The 25,246-nt window shown below is 38.7% G+C and overlaps 1 protein-coding gene across 2 annotated transcripts in view; it reads right to left on the reverse strand.

The window, feature by feature from the left end:
- Nucleotides 1-22,390, reverse strand: part of LOC124278458 (phosphatidylinositol 3,4,5-trisphosphate 3-phosphatase and dual-specificity protein phosphatase PTEN-like) — a 53,867-nt gene extending 31,477 nt beyond the window's left edge. For both annotated transcript variants that reach the window (XR_006899096.1, XM_046714165.1), the window contains exons 1-3: nt 22,002-22,390; nt 5,934-6,018; nt 1,870-1,914 (exon numbers count right to left, since the gene is read on the reverse strand). Coding sequence is in view for 1 of the 2 variants with exons in the window: in XM_046714165.1 (XP_046570121.1) it covers nt 1,870-1,914; nt 5,934-6,018; nt 22,002-22,080 (209 nt within the window). In the remaining variant the exon portion in view is untranslated. The remainder of the gene's footprint in view (nt 1-1,869; nt 1,915-5,933; nt 6,019-22,001) is intronic.
- Between the last annotated feature and the right edge of the window lie 2,856 nt (nt 22,391-25,246).

Consider the following 25,246-nt stretch of genomic DNA (forward strand, 5'->3'; position numbering starts at 1 on the left):
ATGCAATACCTAATTGCAGCAAATGATTTGTGTGCATTTTGAAATTTCACATAATTTTAATAAATACATAATTTTAGTCTATCCACCAGTTTGAAAGAGACTACAACAGAATTTAGTCTTAAGAAAATGTACAATGTACTGGTACTGGTAAAATTTACAAAACATTTACATTTCACTGGGGAAGGACAAATTTTATCATTCAACTGCTGTTTTATATCTTCTACAATACAGCGAGTGAGTGAGTGAGTTTAGTTTTACGCTGCTTTTAGCAATATTTCAGCAATATCACGGCTGGGGACACCAGAAATGGGCTTTACACATTGTACCCATGTGAGGAATTGAACCCGGGTGTGTCTCAGCTGTGTCTCAGTGTTTCGTGGGTACTACATCACGGAAATATGTTCATGTGCACCGAAACCTCTGACGTTTTAACACACTAAGTTGCAACTGGAATTTGGCTGTGCAACCAGGTCTTTATCTTAGGTTGCACCTGGTGCAAGTAGGTTAACATCTCTTAAATCGAGCCCGGTAAGTTTATATTGCAAGAACTTTCCATAACTTGGGTGCAAAGTAGGGAGAGGGTGTGGAAATGAAAAACATTAATTTGAAAGCAGAAGCACATGGTTTCATCTTATTAGTGGATTTTTAGCTTCAAACACTTTGCTTCTTGTGCACGTGGTCCATCAATAAAAGGCACTGTTCTATAATCATGACAGCAGCAGTGATAGATGTTAGAGGCTATTCTACCATCAGCTGAATTAATAACAATGGTATATATAGATCCTGAGCATGCAGTGCTGCAGCCAGGATATCCTTGGAAGGGGCCACTTGGACCCTACCTTCAGAAAATGTGGGCCAATAACCAAAATTGAAATAATCTGTAATCCTTCACTTTGAGTGAGTGAGTGAATGAGTGAGTATGGTTTTATGCCGCTTTTAGCAATATTCCAGCAATATCACAGCGGGGGACACCAGAAATGGGCTTCACACATTGTACCCGGGTCTTCGCGTGACGAGCGAACGCTTTAATCACTAGGCTACCCCACCGCCCCTCCTTCACTTTGACATTTTGACAGCCAAAAACATTTGATGATAAACTCGGCACATCAAGTCGATCTCCATACAGTGATTCATATTACTGTTATGTATGCGAATAGACATACTAGCAATGTGCAGAGCTTAGGAAGCCTTGTTTTGAATTCCTGAAGTTTCAATATCTGGATTTTGAATTTCCGAATGTTTGACATCACTTTCAATGAAAAAAGTTGTATTTTTAATTTTTACAATTACACGCCTGATATTCAAAAACGTGTTATAAATTATAAATTGTTGGTGCATACATATATAGATAAAGCTCCAAGGTAAGTACAATTAGCGGAAATCCCGCAATTACGCTGTCTGGCTGCAGCACTGGCATACGACACGCTGTTTCAGCAGCAGCTCTTAAAACACTCCACCACAAGTATGATAAATGAACCACAGGCCCAATCTCTATCTGCTGCCGACAGTTTTGACAACATTATAAAGTAGTCATAATTGCCCATAAGTGAAGCTTAATCATAATTACAACAATGTTATTATTAATTTGCAGCTTTATCAACACAAAAAGTTCAATGCTATCAGCACCAGGGAGATATATGACATCGGATATAGTAGATCCTTGTGTCAAGATGAAAGTTACACGGCTTCTCACGTATACCTCGGAGTACAAAACCTGACCTTTATATACATAATGTATGTGATTATGCTAATTTGAAGTCGACAGCATTAAAGAGAGCAAAATTAGTTCACTGTCAGTTGGAGTAGATTATGTACATGTCAGTGAGTACGTGCAGTCTCCACCATCTCCCACAATGATAGGCTACTTACAGGTTGTAAACCTTGTACTTGTCTTTGTGCTTCTCTTCCAGAAATCTGAAAAACAAAATACAATATTGTAATTGTGAAAGGGAGAAGGGGAGAGAGTTGTTCAGTGTTAAACAGTCTTAATGGACACACTACAGAGAGTTAGTGAGTGAGTGAGTTTTGTTTTACGCCGCTTTTAGCAATATTCCAGCCTGTTGACACCAGAGAGAGAGGAGAGAGGTAGGGAGAGAGAGAAAAAAAGAGACGGAGAGAGAAGAGAGACAGCAAAAGAGAGAAAAGAGAGAGAGAGAGAGAGAGGGGGAGAGAGAGAGAGAAAAAGAAAGACAGAGAGAGAAGAGAGAGACAGCGAGAAAAGAGAGAAGAGAGAGAGACAGAGAGAGAGAGAGAGAGAGATGTAGAGGTTCAAGGTAGATTCAAATTCTTGACTGGCTTGCTAAAACCCACATCCAAAGACCTTTATTAAACAAAAATCCTTTCAAGGTTGATTTGCTGCCAGATTCATGGTCTTTAAAACATTTATGGCCCTTTGTCTGGTTTTGTGGTGCGGTATGTTGGTTTGTGTTGGTATTCCTCTATCACTCATACCTACATACGCCCTCATCGGGCCTGGCCAAGGCCATGTGGAGGCAAGTCCCAGTTATCAATATTCATCATATCAACTTGATCATATCCGTCATGCAAATTACCGACATGACGCAGATAACATCAGCTGATAAAGATGGCTCAGTATCACACAAAAGTAGAACATATTACATGAAGCTTCTGAAGTGGGTCATAGACCCAAAACACCTGGGGTTATAACCACAGGGGGTTGATTCAACATGTTGGATAACCTCAAACTTATTACTGAGACATATTACCGTATTTGTCATAATAAACTACCCATCAAAAGTTTACACATGGACATGCTGGACATCGTACTATATATGTTGAATCCATTAACTCCAAGTCAAACATGCCACATCGACACTTTTAAAGCATGACATTTAATGAAAACACATTTTGGTTTGGCTTACTTTTGTTAGATGTTTAATCTGATATTCTACTACTAGTCTGTCTCACAGTCCCTGAACCATATTATTTCCCTACAGCCTAGCCCTCTCTGTAATGTAGTCTGTCTCACAGTCCCTGAACCATATTATTTCCCTACAGCCTAGCCCTCTCTGTAATGTAGTCTGTCTCACAGTCCCTGAACCATATTATTTCCCTATAGCCTAGCCCTCTCTGTAATGTAGTCTGTCTCACAGTCCCTGAACCATATTATTTCCCTACAGCCTAGCCCTCTCTGTAATGTAGTCTGTCTCACAGTCCCTGAACCATATTATTTCCCTACAGCCTAGCCTAGCCCTCTAATGTAGTCTGTCTCAAGTCCCTGTATTATTTCCCTACAGCCTCTGTCTGTAGTCACAGTCCCTGAACCATATTATTTCCCTACAGCCTAGCCCTCTCTGTAATGTAGTCTGTCTCACAGTCCCTGAACCATATTATTTCCCTACAGCCTAGCCCTCTCTGTAATGTAGTCTGTCTCACAGTCCCTGAACCATATTATTTCCCTACAGCCTAGCCCTCTCTGTAATGTAGTCTGTCTCACAGTCCCTGAACCATATTATTTTCCTACAGCCTAGCCCTCTCTGTAATGTAGTCTGTCTCACAGTCCCTGAACCATATTATTTCCCTACAGCCTAGCCCTCCCTGTCAGGCTAAAGCCCTAAATGAAGCAAGTCTAGATTTCCTCAGGTTCTGAATCTCTGTTCTCCCTGGGGCTCCTTTTCAATCTAATTGGGTTTATTTGTTACAATCAAAATTATATATTATTCAGTCTATTCTGCTAGTACCAGTACAATCAATGGATAGCAAGGTAACTGAATTACATGTACTCCCTAGTTTATACAGTGTTGTAGGGGCACAACCAGTCACTGAGATAGGACGTCTCAATATTTGTTTGCATCATTGTTACCAGTACTATTGATAATCTTCTATGTCACATAAAAATAAAACAATTCCTAAAATGACTTACAACTTGGGATGTCACGATACATAAGTTTCATGAATCGATACATATCACGATACCCATGTCACGATTTGATACCTTCACGATACCTATTTTCGCTGCATTATTGCGTAAATTTATTAAACATTAATATTTCATATTTTATAATTGTCCATGAAGAGATCAACATTTTTGGTTCTCAGAGATTAAAAAGTTTGAATTTCCCGTCTTTGAGCATGAAAAATAATCATTTATAACTCTCATAACATCAAAAACCAAGATACAACTGCAAAATGTAAACGATACATAAACATATTTAAACCGATACTTTCAAAACTAAATATCGATACAGTTTTGAATGTATTGATAATTGTATCGTCTTGGAAAAGGTATCGATGTATTAATGTATTGTGGCAGCCCTACTTACAACTACAAGTATCAATACAGAATTAAATCTATCCTGGACATGAGAGCAATATTGGCTTGAAACGGAGATTTTCCAAGCCAGTCAGCCAGCTTTGATCTGCAGTAATGATCGTGGGTGGGCTCTATTTCCAACACTGGTTATCTACAGTCAGTGCCCAACATAGTCTAGAGTCTCTTAGCAGCATTTTCAGTCTTCAGTGTTATCTTACAGACTGAGATGAACTTAGTATAGAAAACATTTTAACTGGTCTCAGGCTTCAGACGAAAGGCTAGAGTTTCACCCTATGTAATTTTTAAAAGCTGCGGCACAAAGTTAGCGATTCAAATCTCAAGACATAAAAAATCCTACAGACTACAAGCTTACTTTTTATAACAATATTAATTTTAAGCAAATCATTGACAAACCATTAATTTGTGATGACAATATTTTCAAATACTGTCAAAAATGTTTTCATTCATTTCATAGGTCCCTCTGACTTTCAACTCATATTAACTTTCAGTACAAAATGAAACAAATTTGATCTTTGAAGAACGTATGACACTCAAAAAGACAAAATCATAGTTCTTAACAACCTCTGTGATGAGGTTAAAGGGTTCACTGTCATGGTTGAACAATCTTTGTTCATTGTGCAACAAACAAACCTGTATTTACTTTGTGGAAGGAAATTTTAAACCAGCTGCAGCCTCATATACCATTTTTATCTGCAAACACTTCCGTCTTAATTATCACATCAAAGTGTGAGTTGTAGAAAAATGTTAATATGTGGAACTAGTTTCAATTAAACAGTATGCAGGTCAAGAGATAGGTTATAATATACACAAAATATCAACAATAGTTGATACAAACAAATCAGTTTGTTCTATATGCCACTTAAAGAAATCAGTTTGTGTTTTGCAGGAGAGTACATACATGCTGAATTTGTCAACTGTTCAGACACTGACACTACAAACAGACAAGCAGTAGACCTAAAACTGTGCTGCACACTTTGTCGACATAGTTATTTCTAGGATTGTCACCACTCACAGCTGCAAATTTACGTCTGATTATATGATACTCCCAATAATTAATTCATACATGATAAATAATTCAGCAATTACTTTCTTAAAAACGTTCCATTTTCAATATGACTGCATGAAACTATCAAGTTACATTCACTAGTTCAGGACAAACAGGTTCAAGAACAACCACTTGTTAGCATGGATACAATTGGTAAAGTTATTTAAGAAGTGGGAACAAATTCAGCTGATTTTATAATAAATGACAAAAGTTAAAGTAAAATTGAATTTAACACCCGTTCAAGATTCCTGATCCTACATCATGATGCACATACATGTGTGTGTGCATTTGTACGTACGTATGCATGTACCAGACCGAACTAATGACTCCAAGCTGGCCTGTCCTAGCACCAGACAGGGTAATAGGTTCCATCTTAACATCTCTGGAACTATCCACCTTGCACTTTCAGCAAGTTCAGGGCAGATGCTGGTCAAGCGGAACAAAGTAAAACAGCCTGCAAGTCCTGCAATTACATCTTCAGAGTTTAACAGACAAGGTGCAAATGAACACTTTCAACCAGCAACTTCTCTAGCTCTGTAGAGCATTACCAGCTCATACATTTTCACATCAAGAAGGTGGATGTCAGGGACTTACTTGACTACATCATCGATGTTGTTGCGATAGACGCCTTCCAAGTTGTCGGCAGGGAAGCCCATTGCTATTATGTTGGGAATAATGTCTGGCACAAAGTTAAGGCAAACATAACATGTGTAAGGTGCTGTTGCTATGGTTACAAGACAATACTGACTTTGGCTTACATATTGCATCACATATCACACATTAAAACAGTATCTATGGCATACTCCACATTCCACAAACAACAAAAACGTTCATGAAATCACTGAATATTCAATCACCTGATTAGTGAGTGAGTTGGGTTTTATGCTGCTTTTAGCAATATTCCAGCAATATCACGGCAGGGGACACCAGAAATGGGCTTCACACATAGTACCCATGTGGGGAATCGAACCCCGGGTCTTTGGCGTAATGAGCGAATGCTTCAACCACTGGCTTACCCCACCGCCCCAATTCACCTGATGAAGGAGTAAGGGTTTACTCTGAAATGTTGAGTTCCTCATATTACAAAAGTTTACATCCATATATTTCCCTCCTTACATCATGTACATGAATGTAATTTGTAATCTATGCTTTTAATATGAGGTTAATTATATAACTGATCGTGTGGTTAGAGGTACGGACTTTGGTGTCTGCTTGTCAATTTATACCAAATATACATGGATCAAACGTCACTATATCAATCACATCAATCAACATCGCAGCAGGACACCATAAATGGGCTTCGCCCATTGTTCCCATGCGGGAAATCGAACATGAGTTTTCAGTGTGATGAGCAAATGTTTTGACCACTCGGCTACCACACGGCCCTGACAGACTTAAGACAATCATGGAGTTAAAGTTTTGTCTTGAAATGAGGGGCGGTGGGGTAGCCTAGTGGTTAAAGAGTTGGCTCGTCACGCTGAAGACCCGGGTTCGAATCCCCACATGGGTACAATGTGTGAGGCCCATTTCTGGTGTCCCCCGCCGTGATGTTGCTGGAATATTGCTAAAAGCGTCGTAAAACCAAACTCAGTCAGTCAGTCTTGAAATGAATTCTGATTATGTTTGTTGTTAACTGTGCAGTCTGCAACATTCCAACAATGGGATAACTTTCTGTAAATAACCATAAAATAAACAATCTGTAAAATCAATAAATAATTGATATCATGAGCACTGATCCACACACCTGGGATATGATATATCACACTATCAACCACACCTATCCAGACCACAGAACGATTAAGTCATCTCTTACAACCAGCTCTGGCAGCTGGGACCAATCCCATCCTATATTCCCACGGGGTGATATAAACAAAACCAATTAGTTCCAAGACAACACGTTTTCACCCCATCATGCAAGCAAATCAAAGCTTCTCTGTGGGTCCGTGGCCCGAAGCATCCCACCATCACCAGCCCACCTTGACAGAGAACGATCCGGCTGCTGTATCTATTGGCTGTTGTAGATGCCGTACCTCCTCAGTTGTACTGACAAATGTTCCCCGACTCCACCTAATTGACTCGGTGAGTGAGGGGGGTGTCGGTACACTGGTACTGTCTTCAACACCACTTATCCCAACTGAAGCCCAGGTGAGACTGAATCTAACCCACCTTCCAAAACTACCAGCTGCCATGCTGATCAGTAGAGTGGTAGTTTCATATAGTTTCATTTGTCAAGATATTTACTTAAAACATGTTAAATGGTTTCACTGATTAGCTAAACTTACAAACTTATTTCCATCAGTTACCATGGTAACTACTTGAAAATGATGTTTCCAGATTGCCAAGGTCAAGAATGGCCATGCTAAATTAATTTATAAGACACACAGTTCTATTCCCTAAATAGCCTTCAGCCGAATGCCCCAGCCTGATCATGCAATTTAGAAATTCAAATGAACATTCAAAACATAAGGTGGGACGCTTTTCAACACAAACCAACTAATCAAGGCATAGATGAATATTATATGTCAACAGATTGGATTTACAGGAGTCTTTGACTGGACCATCCATGGTGAAATTCATAAAATAAATAAGAAGGAAACACAAATATCAATCTCCTTCCACCTAGATTTTTGAAATTCTCTTAGTGTTAAGATGGTTATAAGTGCCATATATTAACATTAACTTACGACTATCTTAGGCCTAAAAAAAAAAGCTTGTGGTTCCATTTTCCCGACCGACAAACTTTAAATATTCCCTTTGAGCCTAACAATTTTTACTCACCACATAATAAATGAGTAATGAAAAAATATTTATTAAACCCAAACATAGTACCTACCTGACCCTGGTGGACAGTTCTGAAATTGTTTTGGGCTTTTTATTTACAACATTTATTTTTGGGGCCTTAGCTCTAAGAGATTTGCTTCAAAATCTTTTTGGCCCTGGTCTCAAGCTATGAGTGGCACTCAGGAACAACACAAAAAGAAGGTGTGTGTGTTTTTTTTTGGGGGGATGCGAGCCGTGTGGGATAAAATCTAACAATATATTCACAATGGCCAGTTTTTGAAATTCTCACAAGCTGGCTTCAGGAAGTAGTGCCATTCCTAAGTCTACAACTTTTACTATTAGATAGATGGCAATTTGCAGCAGTTCAGTTTTGCTGACTAGTCAAAACAAAAAATATATTTCCAACTCTGTCTGAAGAGAATCTCAGAAGGCGCCTGCATTTTTGTTGTTTTTCTTACGTCAGAATGTTCCTCACTGGTCTGACCATGCGTCCTGCTTCGACATGGTACTGCTTTCAATGAGTCATTATTATTCAACTTCCTGATTAACAAGCGTACCCAACAGTTCAAGCAACAGCCCATATTACATCATGGTTCACACACTTATATTTCAAAACAGATTAGGGAGGATGAGTTGGATATAACCTGCTTTTAATAGCATTTCTGTAATATCATAGTGCGTCAGCTTCATGTTTGAGAAATCCCAGATTGATGCTGGTCTCAGATACCCATCACATCAGTGAAATCCATCAACAGGGCCATGGAGCAGACTTTCCATCTACAATCAGGTCTATCTGATATCTGAACCTGTGACCCGTGACTCGTGGATACAGGCATAGGAAAAATTGCATTAGGGCAAATATCCTACATCTGTGTTATTATCGTATCCATGTAAGACGAACAGTTCAACAAATAAGTTTTTATTGTATGGCTTCCTCATCCTTGTAACTGTTTACCGTATTAGCTGCAATAAGGGCCATAGAACCTAAGAACATGGCTAGCTATTCTCGAAACATTTGTAGCCCTACGAACTTCTTAAGCCCATTCTTAACACATTGGCTACGATCAAAGTTAAGAATTCTTAGGGCTATGAATGTTTCGAGAATAAGGAACATGGAGTGTTTGTTGTGTAATGCTGCACTCTATTCCACCTATATGGCGCCGGTCTGTAAATAATTGAGTCTGGACCAGACAATCCAGTGATGAGCATCGATCTATGCAACTGGGAACCGATAACATGTGTCAATCATGTTCACCCGATCCCATCAGTCACACCTGCTTCCTCCTTTTTTATTCTTTGAACTTAAAAGAGGGGAAGCTTATTAACCCATACTTGTGTTCAATATGAAACATTTTTCTATAACTATTTTGAAATCCTGAATGCCTACATTTAAATGTGAGTTCCTTGGACCCCTAAAATCTATAACTCAGGTAAACCCTGTATTACTTCCAGCTTAGTCTAGAAGTAGGATAGTGTATGCTTAATAAGGCATATAGACTTTACACTGACATTAGAATCAATCATTGTCTTAAGAATTCTATTGCGGGAACATTTCTTGATAAGTCAGTTTACAACAGCCAAGCTACAGCTATGGTGAGGTGTTTGTGTTGTTTAATGTCACGCTTAGCAATATTCCCGATGAGGGACAGATGTCTGTAAATAATCAAGTATGGACCACAATATCCAGTGGTTAATATTAGCAATACCTCCGGGTACGAAGATGCCTACTCATTTCGATGGTGGACCTAGTGAAGTAAATATGTTCCAATTAATAGACAAAACGATTCTGACAAAGTCATAGTCAAACGTCAACACCGTGAAGTGCTTCCTCAACCAGTTCGACCAATCAATGCCACTGTCTCTTTCTCTCCCTAGTTCGGGAGATCACTAACCAAACATACCAAAATCTGAAACCTTATCTGAATATCACAATCAGCAGGCACTGAGTTGTGAAGACCTTTCAGACTTTTCAATCAGTTGGTTGGTTTGTTGTTAAACTACACTCAGCAATATTCCAGCTGTTTGGCGTCAGTCTGTAAATAATCGAGTCTGGACCACACAATCCAGTGATCAACATCATGAGCATCGATTTACGCAGTTGTGATACTATTTAATACTGTCATGGTAGTAATCATGTTGGGTATCATACCTTGGTTTCAGAGCAACAGACAAACACTTTACCCATTGGGCCACCCCACTCTCTGATATGATATGGCCAACAGAATCTCTGTCCACTACATCACTGAGGTGGTCTACCACTGTTGAAGAGTTTATCTCAATCAATTCAATTAACCACTAGTCTGTCTCACAGTCCCTGAACCACATTACTTTCCCTACTGCCTAGCCCTCCCTGCAATGTAGTCTGTCTCACAGTCCCTGAACCACATCACTTTCCCTACTGCCTAACCCTCCCTGCAATGTAGTCTGTCTCACAGTCCCTGAACCACATTACTTTCCCTACTGCCTAACCCTCCCTGCAATGCTAATTCAGCCTTTAAATGAAGCAAGTCTAGATTTACTCAGCTCACTGGGGCTCCTTTACAATTTAAATGGGATTATATGTTTCTATCAAAATAATATATACTACACGTAAGTCTATTATTCCACTAATTATAGCCATTCTTGAGCGGTGATTTGTGTGCATGTGGTATTATGACACAGTCATGTATGAACCAGGAAGTTCAACCTGATGATCTGTCAGAGGCCAAACCCTCTGAAACATTCTGAAGCAAGGGATAGGCTTTTGTCAATGGAAATATATACAGCGCCACATCATAGTTGATGATTAACCCACTATAAGTACAAGTGGCAGCTCGTCTCACATCACAGAGTGAGTGAGTGAGTGAGTGAGTGAGTGAGTGAGTGAGTGAGTGAGTGAGTGAGTGAGTGAGTGAGTGAGTGAGTGAGTTTTATGCTGCTTTTAGCAATATTCCACCTATATCACAGCGGGGGACACCAGAAATTGGCATCACACATTGTACCCATGTGGGGAATCGAACCTAGGTCTTTGGAGTAACGAGCCAACGCTTTAACCACGAGGCTACCCCACTGCCCCCAAACTTTTATGAACGTGTTTAAATAACTACACAGATAAAAAAGCACAGAAGGTACAAGATGTGCAACACAGACCTGTAACTTGCCTACATATTGGTACTGACATTGTACCCATGTGAGGAATCCAACCTGGGTCTTTAGAGTGACGCTTTAACCACAAGGCTACACCCCCACCCCCACACATCATCATGATCATAGATATTCAAGTTTGGATGAGTGAGTGAGTTAAAATTTAAAGTCACATTGGCAGTATTTCAGCCATATCATGACTATGAAAAGTCATAAATTTGTAAATGTATAAATGAATAAAAACAAACTTATATACTTACCTGTCTGCAAAAATAACCAGTCTATCACAGATTTATACTTAACACTAGCATATAACCATAAAACATTATTTCTCGCCAACAACAGAAGGGTGATCACCATACTAGGGACCATGGGGACTTAAGGTACTTTTGCTACCTGTATGGACCCTAGCTGGATTTACACCATCCCTTCAGCCACTGGCGATTATATTACAGTTTAACCAAACATGAAAAGAACACATATTCTACGATAATAAACATGTAGTCTGAAAAAAACTTTGAATGAAATGGGACTTACAATTTACATACCTTCTCACGGGTACAATCGTTGTTTGTGACTTCAACCCCCCTTTGAAAGTAATGCCACTAACAGTCAAAGTCAAGTTTGGATGAGGCCATATGTATTGAAACATCCTTTACCTCACTGACTCAACAATCCATAAATTACTAAGAGTTTCTTTGGTATTATACATTTGGTTCCTACATTCTTAAAAATAAGAATAAGAAACTGTTTAAACCCTGAGTACAACCAGTGTTCATTCTAGACCGCACCCTTGCGCCCTTCTCGCACTAACATTTTAAATGGTACACTGTACAAGTACAGGCGAGTCGTGACCGCGCATTCATAAATACATAAATATAAATCTGAAATCCATTCCGAGTTGGTTTTCGCTTGGCAGCTCAAGCAAAACTCAAAACTCAGAGGTCTTTGCGAAAAAACCCAATACACCTATCCTTGCCAAAATGAGTTATTATTGCTTTGAACTCACGTAATGACTTTTAACATGTGTTTTGAATGACAGTGCAAAACTTAGAAATCGGTGTATTGATAAAAACCGAAGCGCTTGGTAAAATTGATTGCGATTGGTCGGTTTTGTCTTGTGAACCAATCATGAGGCATGTTGCTTTTGTAGGCATGTGGGACACACCGGGGCACGTTGTTCAGCGAAGGTTGCAAGCTTCACTACGCTGCTTGCTTTCCTGTACTTCTGACTGCCCTATGAGCACTTCATTCAAAATGGCGTCACCCAATGCAAACATATCACCGATACTGTCAAACTCCAATGTGAGTCAAACGCTTTTCATTTTTCGTGAAGTAGCAATGTCCACATGTTGTTGTTTTTCGTTTTTGTAAAAATTTGGTGTCAAGAACTTTTCATTCTACCAATGCAGCAAATCGTATATGATGTGTGCATGGCAGCTTCAAGTTTAGAATAAAAAATGAAAATCGCAAGTATTCGCTGGCCAGCAACTACAAAATCGAGCTGAGGGCAATTAAAAATTCAGTGATGGCTGTCACTGACTGGTAGTATCTGATAGCCAAAATTCTGAATCAATTCTCAAGATTTTAGTATTCTACAAATTGTAACTGAATAAAACTGACACTGAATGCAAACTAGTGAACATATTTGTCTTGTTCAAGCTACAAACACAGGGGTTATGAAATGAAGTTTACACTGGTCTTTTGTGACAATCCAAGTAGACAGGATTAACCAAGAAACCACTGAAAAAACAAAGGAAGTATTTCATAGCTCATAACAATGTCAAATACTGCTGACCACGAACAAACATATCATCGGATCTTACAGACAAAGGCGGGAAGATTCAATGTATAGATTTCATTCTTGTACTTCAGATGTCCTTCAACAAGTTAAAAATCTTCCTTGAGAGGCATTATAGAAGTTGGGAAGTACAATATCAGGGATTGGGAAAGGCAGTGGCCATGGGCCATTTTGCACATTAGAATAAAACATGGCCCATTAAAATTTTGATGCAAGGACAGTGACCCATCATTCAGAAAATGGCTAAAAATCCTGAAGATGGCCCATTGCCAAAGTTCTCTATCCCAATCCCTGCAATATAGACAAAGTTTATGGATAACAACTTTTTTCTTTTGTGAGTGCTACGTTTCAATACAACGGTACAAGAATCTGAAATGAAACATTACATTCATGAAATAAAAGAAGTTGCTATCCACAAAGTTTGTCTGTAAGGTAAAATTCCTCTAGAAATAAAAAAGAACCATCAGGACACAGGTATTTAAGTTATTAGACAAAAATATGAAATATTCTTCCACAGCTCATATGCTTATTTTAGTGCAGGTTTGGCCTGACATGAAAGTTGGAGTAACCCAGTTGATGGACTGTACCGGTAAGTCATTATCATTGATATTCAGAGCGTGCAAATCATGCAAATTGTTGCAACATTAACCGACTTACTTTGTCAAACAACTGGTAACTGAAGTCCAAATCCAGGTCTAACCAGGGCACACGAAGCAGTAGACTTTAAACCATATCATGTGCAATGTATAATTAGATTTAGGTACTGCAGCATCCAGACTAAAGGGGCATTGTAGACAGGTTAATTCACCTTCATGATTTTGTAAGAGTCAGCCCTATCAACGTACTAGTAAACATCGACACAGAAATGACATCTGGTAACCATGGCAAGCATGACTGATCAGGGTGACAAGATCGCAGTGAAACTGTATCGTCACATCCCAGGTTTTCAGTGAGTGAGTGAGTGAGTGTGAGTGAGTTTAGTTTTACGCCACACTCTGCAATATTCCAGCTATATGGCAGCGGTCTGTAAATAATCGAGTCTGGACCAGCCAATCCAGTGATCAACAGCATGAGCATCGATCTGCACAACTGGGAACCGATGACATGTGTCAACCAAGCCAGCGAGCCTGACCACCCGATCCCGTGTTATTCGCCTCTTACGACAAGCATGGGTTACTGAAGGTTCATTCTAACCCAGACCTTCACGGGTTCTAGGTTTTCAGACGTCATATGTTTTTGGACATATTCTCGCTATAACGAGGTGGGTAATGTGTCACACAGACACAGTAAATACTCAGATGATGGATTAAGATTAAAGATGTCTTCACAAGTTTGTGACAGATTTAACAACTGTTCATCTGATAATTGAGACCACAACCGATATTCTTAAGCATCCGAAAACCTGTAACACGATGAACATTAAAAACATTGAAACTACACAATTAAATGTTGAGAAAGTTTTCAACTATTAATCAAAACTGGTCCTATCATTATTTGCTTTCGGTTTCCAACCTAACTAACTCAACCATGTTAACGCAGCTTCTCTGAGCCAGTGTTAACAGTGACTGAGCCCGGCGGAGCAAGCTGGTATTATCATTACACAATCAGCTCAGTAAAACCTAGTTCCTCCTTGCACTCACAATTGTGTTACTGTGTCACCATACCACGGTTATTTATAGACATGCATATAAACACTCAGCATGTGTTTATTCAAAATCCATCTCTTCAAAACCACCTGTCCATAATGGCAGAACTGTTGATCAGTGCACTATGAGAAGCTCTCAATGCCAAAGAGCCTACAGCCAGGCAATAAATGCTGTATCAATTACCAACCTTATGCCATTCACAGAGCCAGAGATCTGCAGAGACCAGCTCCCAAAAAGACTCAATCAGGGCTACAACCTTCTCCAAAGTTGATATCAGGAAGGTGGACCATGACAAAGAACTACTTGTTGCTGGGGGAAAATACACACTGGTGAAAAAGTAGCACTGCAGAAGTATAGATGTAACATAGGGTACGCTTTGAAGGCTCCTGGGGCTGGTGTGAAAGGCTGTTGTGTTATTATGTCTAATACTTGGGTTCCAGAACCAGTGGCAGGGAGAGATGGCTGATGATAGCCATAGAAAACTGAAAAGATGATCTAGCAACGTTTTATCGAGTATTTTTTTAAATGTATTCTTTTTGAAAGTCTCTCCCAGTGTTTCAGCACAGGGCAGGCTGCCAAGGACTGGATATCTCCTGGCAAGCTTCATCCCTCCAGCAGTTAACATGGTTAGGATGGAGGAGTGCCTTTCAGGACTTAATGGATCTCTGATTCTAACAGAGATTGGCAGTTAAATATGAGCTGCAATGATACAGTTCTCTAAAATAAATCCCATGGTAAAGAGTATTGAATTTATTCTGAGCTTATACAATAACATGAAGAACAGATAGAATAACAGACAAATCCATGCTAAACTAACCTGAAGGTAACTGCGAGAGTGAAAAACACACTTTAACTGTTCCAAATAAAGGGGAAATTTAAATATGGCACAACTGTGTCAATGGGTGTTATCAACAATTTATTTCAGTCAAATACAGATCAATGCACTTCTTCATCTAGGTAATTTGTTAACAAATTTCATCGGCGTTTCAGTGGTAGCAACCAGTGTCCATGTCAAAATTCTTGATCAGTGAGCAAGCTGTCACAGCACCATTCCAGAGTTTAGCAATTCATTTTTGTTCATATCACTACAGAGTGAGTGAGTGAGTGTATTTTAGCATTATTTCAGGAATATCACGAGGGGGGACACCAGAAATGGGCTCCACACACAGTACATCTGTGAGGGAATTTAACATAGGTTTTCAGCTTGACAAGCGAACACTTTAACCAGTAGGCTACCCGATCGCTCAATCACTAGAGAAATGACGCCACGCAAAGTTTCTATGATAGGTCAAACTGCACCATGAAATTACATGCTGATTGATGCACAGTTTTAAAATTGCTGTCATATACTTCAATCAGATCAGAGGGATTGGGTGAGTATTGTTTTATGTTGCTTTTAGCAATATTCCTGCAATATTATGGTGGGGGACACCAGAAATGAGCTTAACACATTTTACCCATGTAAAGGACCCTGGGGTTTGGTGACAACTGAACGCTTGAACCACTTGGCCACACCACAGATCCTCAACCAAGTTTGAATTTTGTGAACAGTCATCATTGCTTGCAAAAAATGAAAACTCTATTTGTACTCAACAAAACTGATTGAATGCAATCAGACTGAGTCCAATTGATTCAAAGAGGTTCATGAACATGAGAGAGAGAGAGAGAGAGAGAGAACTTGTCCAATTGAGAAAGAGAGATGAGAGAGAGAGAGAGAGAGAGAGACCAAGAAAGGAAAACCAAGTTCTATGAATAGTCAACTTCTTTATTGCAATGAGTGTGACGTTTCGGCATAGCTACTAACACTGTTATCAAGCAAGTGATGGCTTGCTTCATAATAGTATTAGTACCTACGCCGAATTTTATTTTTTTATGAGAGTTGTAATGATTCACCTATATGTAGCATAGATGATACTTAAACACTGTTGAATGAACATCGTTGAATCCTGTTTGAGACATTGCAGTTCACCATAAATAAAACAGGAAGTGAAAGAGTTACCTCCCATAATGACAAAAGCACAGCACCACTTCTAAGTATGACAAAACAGGATGGCAGAGGACGCGCCTGGTAACAGTAACATTTAATAACCATCCTTTGATTCAAAACCGGTTTCTACTTGTTTGGGGGTTGATATTTTATAGACAATAATAAATAAATGCACGAAGCAGGAGATGTTATAGTTCTATTTCAGTGATTTCATTATAACTCACTATTTGTTGTGGTGTATAATGATACCAGTAGTATCATCTAGTGTTGGGAATTGGTTAAAATCTCATAACTGATGATTGGTTCATTACAACCGATCCACCATCGAAAATGATTGGTTAGTGTCATTTGTCAAATTTTCCTGTTATGTTTTGTTAATGCACAAAAAAATAAACTGACTGACTGAGTTTGGCTTTACGCCGCTTTTAGCAACATTCCAGCAACATCACGGCGGGGACACCAGAAATGGGCTTCACACGTTGTACCCATGTGGGGATTTGAACCCAGGTCTTTGGCGTGACGAGCCAACACTTTAACCACTAGACTACCCCACCGCCCCACAAAAAAATAAAGAATAAACATGTAGTTCTTTGGGTTTTTTTGCAAACTGCACAAATTGCATTTTCAAATTTCACATTTTTAAAGGAGGACTAGTATGTTAGGAACCAATTTCCTGGTGTCTTTAAGTTAAATTTGATCATGACTTGGAACAAGCTCGTTGTGCTTATGAAATGTAAATTCAATGACAGACAAAACCAACCTTGTAAAACAATCGTTAATGCAAACAAGTGTTTGATTATCAATTGCTAGGTTGTTTACTCACAGCGACCAATCTACGATTATTTCCTTTAATCGGACCACCACTAGTATTGTCAGTCCATATCATGATACATATCAAATTGCAAGACACCAGGCTATAGTTTGAGCATTATACATGAACATGATAAGTACAGGAGCAAGGGTTGATGTCTATTATTCCATGTTCAACTACCCTCAACATAATGTCTTTTTGTATAGCCGAGAATGGTGGTATCACAAATGAGTTGGTCACAGACAGTCCTTGGATTGGTGACTAGCAGCTGGACTCTTGATAGTTTCTAGGACTTCAGTCCTGACCCACAACCAACACATGTGGTCTCACCTTAGGCAAGTGCGTTTGTTCAAAATTGCCTCTGTTCACTCAGCAGTGAATGGGTACCCGGTGGGATGAAATGGTCATGACTGTTAACATTCTAGTGCCTCACAGGGTGTAATGTCAGCACTTTGAGCATAATATTCAAGTATGGAAAGTGCAACTAAAAAGTAAAATGCATTAAAAATGTATTATTGCAATGAAAGTTCTGTTAGTACACTGTAGGTTGAACCTGGTAACATCAGACCCAGTACATAAGGTTATCTATAGCTGTTATCTGATTCCAAGGTCTGATTCAAGCTTGCTACACAAGGCTAAACTCGTAAAGGTAATCAAGTATGCATTTGCACAAAAAAGGTAATAAAAAATCGCACCCTGTCAACACAGTTCAAGCATGATATCTAACAATAATAGGCTTAGTTAGTGCCACTGTGGTACCTCCATACAAATACTGAAATGAGCTGCAGCATGGTAAAAATTGATCAGGCGGAAATTGTGAAACATGCCAGGTGTTGAAATCTTTCTCACTACTGTTCGGTGCATTCAATTGTGTCCAGCCTCACAAAGTTAAGAGATGCTTATGGACTGATTGGACACTTTGGAGTTTTGGGTCCGAATACAAAGTGTTCGTAGCGCTACGCCCTTTCGTAAGCTGATGGTAAACTGTAGAGTTACGATAGGTCGTAATGTTACGAATGCTTTGTGGATCTGGACCCTGATCACTAATACAAAGGGATCCACTCTCAACATATAATATATTCATCAGATGCTGAGTGTATTTGGAAACCAAACTTGTTAACTGTGCCGTGTAAAATAGAATAGAATCACTCGTTTGGTACATCATCCTACACCAAAATCGAGATGGCAAACCAGTTTATACAAACAAAGAAATTCAGGATTTTAGTTCAGAACATTTCCTGTACCAATACTGCTATACTAAACCTGTGCACTCTGCGTTTGAATTCAGGTTGTTTTCTGCAATATATCATCATGTACAGACATCATTATATCACACCTGTGTATTTAGCCTTGACTGACTATACAACACCATACAACAACACTGCTTTAGGAGTACAATAATCAAAACCAAAGTATATTGATCTGCCTTTTCTAAAGAGTATTCAGGTTTTTCTAATGTTCATTTTTCTAATGTTCACATCCCATAGCAAAACCACCACAATAAACCAGAGTATTGATCAATAGTATACAGAGGTTTCTAAGTTCAGTACACATCCATGCCAACATTGTTTGACAATAATCCAAAGTATACTGCCTTGGGATTTTTTCTAATGTTCATTACACATCCCATAGCAAAACCACCACAATAAACCAGAGTATTGATCAGGTTTTACTGCTAATGTTCATTACACATCCCATAGCAAAACCACCACAATAAACCAGAGTTTTCATCAATAGTATACAGGTTTCTAAGTTCAGTACACATCCTATGCCAACACTGTTACAATAATCCAAAGTATTCTGCCTTGGGATTCAGGTTTTTCTAATGTTCATTACACATCCCATAGCAAAACCACCACAATAAACCAGAGTATTGATCAATAGTATAGAGGTTTCTAAGTTCAGTACACATCCTATGCCAACACTGTTACAATAATCCAAAGTATACTGCCTTGGGATTCAGGTTTTTCTAATGTTCATTACACATCCCATAGCAAAACCACCACAATAAACCAAAGTATTCATCAATAGGATTCAGTTCTTTTATTTCAGCACAAATCCTGTATCAACACTGCCACACTAAACCAAAGTATTCAGTCTTCGAAGTCTGGTTTTTGTAGAATATTTCATATCGTCTCCTCGGCATTAGATTGTTTTTGGATTCAGCATATCATCCTAAACTGGAACAATATATGAGTGCCTTTAACCTTCGAAATTCAGGTGTTGTTCAGTATATCATTCAATACCAACAATGCTAGAATGAACCACTGTATTCAGTCTCAGGAATTTAGGATATTATACACCACTACAATGAACCAGCTTGCATGTGAAGATCTGGGTTAGAATTGGTCTTCAGTAACCCATACTTGTCGTAAGAAGCCACTAATGGGTGGTCAGACTCGCCAACTTGGTTGACACATATCATCACAGGGGTGGAAATAACCCATTGCCCGACGTCCAGAGTCCAGTGTTTTTTCTGTCAGGCAAGCAAATTTGTATATCACGCTGTACCGGTGTCCAGTTGACTTTCCAATGGTAATAATGGTGATTATTTCAAAAAGCAACAAGAAAATGGCCAGTATAGTGGAAAATTGATCAGGGCAAGTGATTTTACATGTGCCACTATACCAGAATACACTAGCAATTTTAAAGTTATTTCCACCCCTGTCATCATATTGTGTAGATTGATGCTCATGTTGATCACTGGATTGTCCGGTCCTGTCTCGATTATTTACTGACCTCCATCATATAATTTGAATATTGCTGAGTGTGGCGTTATACAACCTAACTAACCCAGGGTTGCTCCTGGTGTATGTTGACATCAGCATACCTTCGGGCATGGAGTTTAGCTCATTACAAACAGACTCATTATTATTATTATTATTTTTATCACAACCTTGATCCAGCTGACTAACTGTGCTGAAGATATGCTAACTACTGACATATAAACAGTGGTTAATTTAAAAAATGCTAATTTCTCTGAGAAAATATCTTTGAATGGAATTACTTATACATCACATACATTCTCTTGCCCTTTCACTAGTGAAGATACGGGTTAGAATTGGTTTCCAGCAACCCATGCTTGTTGTAACAGGTGATTAATGGGATCATGCGGTCAGGCTCACTGACTTGTTTGACACATGTCATCGTATTCCATTTAATTTGCTCACAGCTTCAGCCAAAGACAGAAAAACACACTGGACTTGTCATATAGCTTGAATATTGCAATGGGTTATTTCCACAAACCCTGATTATGAATAATTATTTAGTATGCAAATGATAACATTTGGTACTAAGTTCACATATTGTTGTGGAGAAAACTCTCTCATTAAGTCACAAAAATGGGATGTTTTGACATGCATTGGGTGCATGTACAGATAAATAATAACCTGCATTTTTCAATGTATCATAGTGCATATATCATATGGTTAAGTGAAGCCTGGTATTGGGTAATGGGACCCACTCTATTTATATGTCTCATACCATGTCCTAACCATTGCTACTCAACACTTTAAATTACATCAATTTTTCAGTGAGGTGGGTGGGTGTTGGAATAACATGATGTTACATGTGATAAAACAACTTGTAATTGTGCTAAGCTACATCCCGATCAATGGCTGACATACCTAAAAGCTTTTTCAATACATAACATAAAAGACTTGTAAGCAACCTGGGTGAGAGACTGCAAATGTCTTAAATTATACTTGATAAAAAAGACGTTGGTCCAGGTTTTCAGAAATTGTAAATTGCAAAATAATTTACTAATTGGCTGACCTGGGTTGCACCTGTAGTAGTTTCAGAAATTAGAACTGTATTCGTAATAAACAAACCACTAATAAAAGCCAAGCCACTAATAAAACATCTTTTCAAGAATATCTTATCATTCCAGCTTCTAAATGCCACTGAAATCTAACCAAATATTATCAACTTATCAACCATGGCTTCCCCTAAACCAGTTAATTGATTCAATGTCAGTCATGTTTTCGTAATATGAAAACACAACCATAAAAATCCTTTGGAGTGCACTCTCAAGCGACATGCATATAAAGTTGCAGGAAGTTGATTGTATACTTGACTAACCGACAGTTAATTGTAAAACATCAACATGTGGTAGAAATATAAGCATCTGACATCCCCAGCTAACTAATAAATATGTACATTATTACATATTTACTGTGCAAAATTGCATGAAACCTAAAAATATGCAACACCATGTACACTCCACCACAAGAACAGGAGTCTAGGTTCAAGAGAATTACTTCCTGTTAAGATTTTGTCCTGTTGATCTAGTTATCAACATCTGCCTTGAGTATATGACAGCTAGGAGTATATGGAGCTGTGGTACAAAAATATTACGAATATAAATAGTTGAACACATGCATTCATGTCAGTTCATCAAATAACAATTGTCAAACTGAAGACATATGTAAAATAATTACTTTAAGTGTCATTTAACTCGTCTGAGTGTGAGATGTTTGACATTTTGAAATGTTCAACATGTGTTAAAGGATACACGTTAAGTCCAGGTCGTAGCCATCTTCTTTGTACCGACGTTTGTTTTTGCTGACCCATTCTTTGATTTTATTCGCCATTCTTGGAAATTTCGGAACACTCAAAAGTCAATGTTGGTGGAACGATGTAAAATTATCGCGACAGTGCACCGATAGATCTATATTCACATGATATCACCTCTTCGGTTTTGGCAGGTGCTCGCGCTTTGTCCCTTTCGAGCCCTGTACACACAACATCACCTCAGATTTTGTGTCAGTTCATTCCGATTTTCACACCGGGTCCAAAAAATCCATTTTGAATATCAAAATCCCACTGTCAATTCATGTTGAAGCTGAACAGGTCTCAAGCCGACTTGTGTGCGGAAATAACAGTGGCCATGATGGCGGTCGCCTTACCGTTAACTGCGCACCACAAGAAATAGTCCCTATGTACTATATTTATCGTGCTTCACTGTTCCCATATTGAACTATACAGCTTGCAGCTACATTGATTGTATGCACTAATCAATGAATTTATGTTCGTAGAATAAAAAGCAGACTTGAATCTACGCCGGGTTAAATTTGACAACAGGTCAAGGGTCAATGTAGTGTAAGTTCTGAGCCCCACTTTGGTGACCTTTTCTGCGCGGTAACTGGGTCACATTGAACGTAAGTATCGTATTTGACCCAGTGACCGTAAGATGCACCCCGGCAAAATGCATCGATTAGCACGGGACGAGCATAATTGGAATTGTAATGTCTCAAGCAGGGTCATCGTAAGGGGATACGATTTGTCGTTGTTTAGACATGTTAGTTTGTCAGACGGATTTTATGACAAGTTTGATCCCCGCGTGCATGTTTATTTATAGCCACGATCAATGTTACGCTGTACTTTATATATTTCCCTCAATTAATTCAACGCACATTTAATTCCTTACAGAATATCGTTGTTTTATCAATATATTTCCGTGAACGGTTTTTTTGGGCACTCAGTGCTCATATTTTTGTGGTTTATTCGTTTGCTTGTTGTATTTTTTGTTTATATTCAAAGTTTAATTTTGAAAGTGTTATTGAGAGGGATATAATTTGTTTGAATTCTAAATTTATATAATTTGAATTTTAAAATTTTGTTCTGCCTAAACTGATCATTTAATGTATCGTCCTAAATATTATTGATTTTTCATTTAGAAACATATACAGTCTGCTAACTTCCACCTTTATTTGTGATGTTTGTACTTATAGGTTACACGTACGTATTGATATTGCTTTGCTATGCGAGAACAAGAGCTTCAGAGGTGAAAGCAGATGGGATATTGATGCACTGGATATCGATAAATATTGCTGTTTGAAAACAACCCACACGACTAACGTTGATAAGGTCCCAGCTGGTGCAAATGATCACAAATAAGGCCTGTGTTTAAACTATATCTTAGTGGGTTGAAGATATATATATATATTCTCGATGGAATTAAACACACTACAATTAAAATGAAAAGGAGTACAAATGAACCTAGCTGGGGTGTGTGTGCGTGCGTGTGATACTCCATGTGGTTCGCTTAAAACTTGTGGAACGAGAAGAATCATTTTTGATAGAATATATAATCTATTCAAGCGTCTGACACTTGATTGTTTCCGCATACTGCACAACTGCTGATTGGTACTTTAGACATCTTATGTATAAAAAATCAATAAAATAAATATATTGCAACATTTCAAATATTGTTTTTCTTACCCAGTCCTCACTGAACCAATTTATTTTTACTTAAACTACCCAGCTGCGGAATCCGTTTTGCAAACTGTTTTGGACTAATGACTGATTGATAGACATTATCAAATGTAAATACAGACTCTTTGAATGGCATTTAGTGATACACATAAATACAATAATTTTTGGGATGTCAACTTTTTTATTGTGATAGACACGACGTCTTACTCTTTCATCAGGTGAATGAATATACTCCGAAAACGTCGTGTCTATCACAATAAAGTAGTTGACATCCATAAACTTCTTGCCTAAATGTAAAAAAAACCCCAGTTCTTACAGTTTTCAATTACGTAAAAAGAATCCAACAAAACTTGGTATTTCTGTGTTGGAGGAACGTAATGTTTATTGGAACCTGTATATTGGAGATGATCAATAACCGATGAACAGGCAAGTCCGGTTTAGTTTTCATCAGGGAAAGTGTCATGATCATGTTGCAACGTACCCGAACATAATTACCTCCCTTTTTTCAAAATAGCTTGGGACCAAAATAGTGAGTGAGTATGGTTTTACACCGCCTTTAGCAATATTCCATCAACATCACAGAGGGGCACACCAGAAATGGGCTTCACACATTGTTACCATGTGGGGAATCGACCCGGGTCGTCGGCCTGACGAGCGAACGCTTTAACCTCTAGGCTACCCCACCGCCCGTGGGACCAAAATAAGTGGCCATAAACGAGAAAAAGATGTTTCATCAATAATATCTAATTATTAACAGCCTCTAGATCAGTAATAATTAATAATTAAGAAATATTTCTTACCTGCAACAAATTGCTGTAGGTAGAACTTCTATACTAACGTGTGATCGTGTTTACGTGGCCCAGTCGATAGGGTGTCTGGCTGGAGTTCGGAAGGTCGGGTTCGATTATATATAACAAAGGCGTAAAAAAGAGGGTACTTCAATTGTTGTTACACTGATTCACTTTTAAACTCAGGTATCCGACAGTTCAGTGGGCTATAAACCCGCATAAGTCTGGACTTATACACTGAATCGCTGCAGTCTATAGACGTGTGTACTAAATGCGATTAAAGTTTGGAAAAGGAAGGGTGTGATGTGAACCGCAACATCGGTAATGCGAGAAGCAATGGGGTTTGGCGTTCGATATTATTGCAGTTATATATAGCGTTGTGTAATGGTATACCTTGTAATCAATGTGTTAATGTCCAATCTTACCTGTCGGCATATTAGATAGTGACCTATTTTCTTAGTCTGTAGTTTCTTGTTTTATACGACCCGTGAAGGTCCGGGTTAGACTATTGATCTTCAGTAACCCATGCTTGTCGTAAGAGGCGACTAATGGGATCGAGTGGTCAGGCTCGCTGACTTGGTTGACACATGCCATCAGTTCCTAGTTGCGCAGATCAATGCTCATGCTGTTGATCACTTGATTGTTTGGTACAGACTCGATTATTTACAGACCGCCGCCATATATAGCTGGAATATTGCTGAGTGCGGCGTAAAACTAAACTCACTCACTCTTGTTTTATACTAGCTTTTTCGTA

Source organism: Haliotis rubra, unplaced genomic scaffold (genome assembly GCF_003918875.1).
Source record: "Haliotis rubra isolate DU_JTF1 unplaced genomic scaffold, ASM391887v1 Scf237, whole genome shotgun sequence".
Taxonomy (NCBI): Eukaryota; Metazoa; Mollusca; class Gastropoda; order Lepetellida; family Haliotidae; genus Haliotis; species Haliotis rubra.